Source organism: Chiloscyllium plagiosum, chromosome 9 (genome assembly GCF_004010195.1).
Source record: "Chiloscyllium plagiosum isolate BGI_BamShark_2017 chromosome 9, ASM401019v2, whole genome shotgun sequence".
Classification (NCBI taxonomy): domain Eukaryota; kingdom Metazoa; phylum Chordata; class Chondrichthyes; order Orectolobiformes; family Hemiscylliidae; genus Chiloscyllium; species Chiloscyllium plagiosum.
This window is the reverse complement of record NC_057718.1, coordinates 78,088,801-78,094,155: the sequence shown is the minus strand read 5'-3', so window position 1 is coordinate 78,094,155 and position 5,355 is coordinate 78,088,801. Positions and strand designations below refer to the sequence as shown.

The window sequence follows — 5,355 nt, the reverse complement described above, 5'->3', positions numbered from 1 at the left end:
CTGTCTTTTTGATAAGTTGAAAAACCATGGAGGTTTAACTGCCAGTCCTGACCCCCCTGTAACCAAGTCTCTGTGATGCCTACTACATCATAATCATTCACTATTATCTGTGCCATTAGTTCATCGGCTTTGTTATGTATGGTACGAGCATTCAGGTAAAGTGCCTTAATGCTAACTTCCTTATCATTAGAGATTTTGGAAGTCATATGTCCTAAGTTATCCTTGCTTTTTACTGCATTCTCAGTCTGCCTCAATTTTAAATCCGCCTGGAAACATGTTATCCTGCTGCTTATCTTGCCATTTACCTCCATACTCCCTGTCGCTTTGACTTTCCCTTCCCCCCAACTCAGAAGTTTAAAGTCCTACTGACCACCCTATTTATCCTCTTCGCTAGAACATTGGTACCTGATCGGTTCAGGTGGAGACCGTCCCAACGGTACAGATCCCCCCTGTTCCAAAACTGATGCCAATGCCCCATGAAGTGGAATCCCTCTTTCCCACACCAATCCCTTAGCCACGTGTTTACTTGCCTAATTTTCTTGTCCCTATGCCAATGATAACTGTTAGTTTTTCGCTGTGCAGTCAATTATCCCACACCAATGTTTGAGCTATACAATTCTTTCTAACCCTATTCTGACTTCAGTAATTTTAAAAAGATAACAAATAATAAACAAATAAATAAATTCCTTAATAGATAAATTAACCTTAACTTTTCTGTGAAACTCTGGTTCAACATCAACTGGATATACTGTGCCCAACTTGGGCATGCACTTTATGAATGATTTGAAGGCTTTAGAAAAGGAAAAGCTCAACTAGAATGGTTTCAGTAAGGCAAGTCTTCAGGTGTGTGGAAAAATTGGGCCAGTTCCAAAGAAGTTATATCAGACTCAAAAATTAACATTGTTTCTTTCTCCACAGATGCTGCCAGACCAGAATTCCTCTTGTATACACTTTTAATTATTGGACAAAGTGAGGCTGCTCTTAAAGTAAATGCTGAGATGAGACAGAATAGAAACATTCAATGTCATAGATCAAGACAAAGTGGTTAGATAGGAACTGTTCCCGCTGACAACAGGGATAAGAAACAGGGCACCAATTTAAGTTGGAAAAGAACAAGGAAAATTTATATTAGCATTTAGTTAGCATCTGAAAAGCACCAAATATGGTGGCAAAAGATAAACCCAGAGCCTTCAAAATGGAATTAGAAAAGCCCAAAGTGATAGATTTGCAGCGTCACAGGGCAGAGTGATATCCTTAGGTGCTTTTCCAGAGAGATGGCATGGACACAACAAGGTGAATGGTCTCCAATATTGTAACCATTCTATGAACTAACTGAACAGCTACATCTGGTTATTTTCTAGTTTTATAACACTGCTATAAATTAGTTCAGAATTTTAAGCATTAAACATATTACTTCATTAACGTCTCTAAAAAAGTTGCTTTATATTAACTTGACAGCTGTTTAAGGATTTTAAAATTTCAATACTGAACATAAATACAAGTTACATCACCTTTGAACACAGAAATTTCAAGTGTTACTTCAAATTCCAGTTAAGAAATACCCAAGATTTACCTTCACATTACCAAAAGTGCATTAACAGTAATACTAGGATCTGCACAATTTTCTTCAATTCACTTATTTCCTGTTAAGTGAGTCATCCTTAACAAACATGGAAGAAAACTTAAAGCCTCAGAGGTTCTGTTACAGTGTGACAAAAATTACACCTGCTTACACCAGCATACATTCTTTGGTTGCTGCACAGAATGTGGTGATTCAACTTTACAACTTGTGGTTGACAACTGGCAGGTCCAAGTGGCGATTCACCAGGTCTATTTAAAATAATATGGATTTGGATTCAGACAGTTATCTACAAATTTCTTTACACAATCGATCTTTTTCCAGCAAGGGTGTCATGGTGGCTCAGTGGTTAGTACTGCTGCCTCAGAGCACCAGGGACCCAGGTTCGATTCCCACCTCAAACGACTGTCTGTGTGGAGTTTGCACATTGTTCCCATGTATATGTGGGTTTCTTCCCATGTATATGTGGGTTTCCTCCCACAATTCAAAGATGTGCAGGTTAGCTGAATTGTCCAGAGAGTTCAGGGGTGTGTAGGTTAGGTGTATGGGTCTGGGTGGGTTGCTCTTCTGAGGGTCGGTTTGGACTTGTTGGGCCGAAGGGCCTATTTCCACAGTGTAGGGATTCTATGATTCTGTGTTATAATCATGTCCCAGAGTATGCCAGGAGACAAAATTCCCAACACTCCTGCCATGATATTACATGAAAAATGTTTAAACTTTTAAATAAAATATGCTTACATTGCCAACTAAGCCTACTTTGAGATAAATCTGCACACAATCCAGTTTATTACAGACCTTACACAACCTCGCCAAGTTCAGCAAAGTTGAGGCTGCCTAGCTTATCACAATTTCTATTTTTATGCAGGAAACTGTTTTTAGTCCCAATCTAATACCAGTATTAATTCTGATTATAACTGTAATTATAGGCACCCATTTTCCATGAGGCTATGATTCTGTGTTTTCAAATGCTTCATTATGACATATAGTAGTAGATCAGGTGTACCACTGGCTAACCACTGTTAGAAGGGATTGGTGTATAGCCATTGCTTGACAATAGTAGTGAACTGGAAATCTAATAAAATGATATTTCTAGATTCACTATCAATGGACAGTTGAAATAAGGTATTGGAGGGTTACCACTTATGAAACCAGGCTGCACCATCCAGGAGTGAAGATAGACCAGAAGAAAGTTTACTGTTATCATGCAAGTTTAAAATGGTTAATATCATGAAGAAACTTTCCCGCCAAAAGGAAAAGAATAAAAATTCTGTTTACTTTATATTCCTCTTACTACTTAAATTTTACCTTAAAGTAACTGACAACAGTAATTATGAAGCTAACTCCAGAACTACATGCTTACTTGCAACATTAGGACTAGATCGATGATCTGCTCGGTTTTTCAACAGCCTATCATCCCCAGGTGGTTTCTTTGGTTCAGAGTATTCTGTCCAACCCATTGGGGAATTTTCTGGTGTTCCATTCTGAGGATTACTGTTGTACAATTCAAAGCCTTCACTCTTGGGGCGAGGTTTGCCTGTGCCACGACGATCAGAGGCTGAACGTGAATAAAAAGAACAAAAAATATTACAGCACAGGAACAGACTCTTTGGCCCTCCAAATATGTGCCAATCCAGATTCTCTGTTTCAACCTGCCTCTATCCCTATGCTCCCTGCCCATTCACGTATCTATCTAGGTACATCAAATAACGCTATCATGTCTGCCTCTACCAGCTTCGCTAGCAACGCGCTCCAGGTACCCACCACCCTCTGTGCAAAGAGCTTTCCACGCATATTTCCTTTAAACATTTCCCCACTCACTTTGAACTTGTGACCCCTAGTAATTGGGTCCCCCACCATGGGAAAAAGCTTCTTGCCATCCACCCTGTCTACACCTCATGATTTTGTAGATTCAAATCAGGTCCCTCAACTGAAAATAATCTTAATCTACTCAACCTCTCTTCATAGCTAGCACCCTTCATACCAGGCAACATTATGGTGAACCTCCTCTGTACCCTCTCCCAAGTATCCACATCCTTCTGGTAATGTGGCGACCAGAACGTATTCCAAAAGTGGCTGAACCAATGTCCTAAACAAATGTAACATGACCTGCTAACTCTTGTATTCAATACCCCGTCTGATGAAGGAAAGCATGCCGTACGCCTTCTTGACCACTTTACTGACATGCATTGCCACCTACAGGGTACAACTGACTTGAACAATCAGATCTCTCTCTCGTTCAACTTTCCCCAGGGCTTTTCCATTCATTGTATAGTTCGCTGTAGAGTTGCATCTTCCAAAATGCAAGACCTTGCATTTGCCAGAATTGAATTCGATTTGCCATTTCTCAGCCCAACTCTCCAATCTATCTATAATCTATGCTACATTCTCTGACAGTTTGCTTCACTATCTCCTAATCCACCAATCTTAGTGTCACTGCAAAACTTGTTAATCAGACATTCTATACCTTCTTTCAGATTATTTATATATATCACAAACAACAGTGGTCCCAACACAGATCCCTGTGGAACATCACTGGTCACAGTTCTCAATTTTGAGAAACTCCCTCCCACTACTACTGTCTCCTATTGCCCAGCCAGTTCTCTATCCACCTAGCTAGTACACCCTGGATCCCATGCGACTTCACTTTCTCCATCAGCCTACCATGGGGAGCCTTATTGAAATCCATGTAAATAACATCTACTGCCCTTGCCTCATCAATCAACTTCGTCATTTCCTCAAAGAATTCTATTAAGTTAGTAAGACATGACCTTCCTTGCACAAACCATGCTGCCTATCAAAGGTAAGCCCATTTTCTTCCAAATGGGAATAGATCCTATCCCTCAGTACCTTCCTACCACTGATGTCAGGCTCACCGGTCTATAATTACTCAAATTATCCTTGCTACCCTTCTTAAACAAGGGGACAACATTAGCAATTCTCTAGTCCTCCGGGACCTCACCCTTGTTCAAGGATACTGCAAAGATATCTGTTTAGACCCCAGCTACTTCCTCCTCCCTTGCTTCCCTCAGTAGCCTGGGATAGATCCCATCCAGACCTGGGGACTTGTCCACCTTAATGGCTTTTAGAATACCCAACAATTACTCCCCCCTTATGCCAACTTGAACTAAAATAATTAAACATCTATCCCTAACCTCAACATTTGTCATGTCCCTCTCCTCGGTGAATACCGATGCAAAGTACTCATCAAGATTCTCACCCATTTTCTCTGACTCCACACATAACTTTCCTCATTTGTCCTTGAGTGGGCCAACGCTTTCTCTAGTTACCTTCTTGCTCCTTATATACAAATAAAAGGCTTTGGGATTTTCCTTAACCCTGTTTGCTAAAGATATTTCATGATCCCTTTTAGCCCTCTTAATTCCTTGTTTCAGATTGGTCCTACTTTCCTGATATTGTTCCAACGTTTCACCTATTTTCAGTCGCCTAGACCTTATGTTTGCTTCATTTTTCTTCTTAGCTAGCCTCACAATTTCACCTGGTAAAAACAATGACTGCAGAGGCTGGAAACCAGATTCTGGATCAATGGTGCTGGAAGAGCACAGCAATTCAGGCAGCATCGAGGAGCTTCAGCAAAATCGACGTTTCGGGCAAAAGCCCTTCATCAGGAATAAAGGCAGAGAGCCTGAAGCGTGGAGAGATAAGCTAGGGGAGGGTGGGGTGGGAAGAGAGTAGCATAGAGTACAATGGGTGAGTGGGGAGGAGATGAAGGTGATAGGTCAGGGAGGAGAGGGTGGAGTGGATAGGTGGAAAAGGAG

General features: G+C 40.9%; 1 protein-coding gene across 6 annotated transcripts in view; it reads right to left on the bottom strand.

Annotated features, from left to right (window-relative positions):
* afdna (afadin, adherens junction formation factor a) overlaps positions 1-5,355 on the bottom strand; it is a 240,790-nt gene that overhangs the window by 41,231 nt on the left and 194,204 nt on the right. For all 6 annotated transcript variants that reach the window (XM_043696286.1, XM_043696285.1, XM_043696281.1 and 3 more), the window contains one exon: positions 2,940-3,134. In XM_043696286.1, the coding sequence (XP_043552221.1) occupies positions 2,940-3,134 (195 nt within the window). The remainder of the gene's footprint in view (positions 1-2,939; positions 3,135-5,355) is intronic.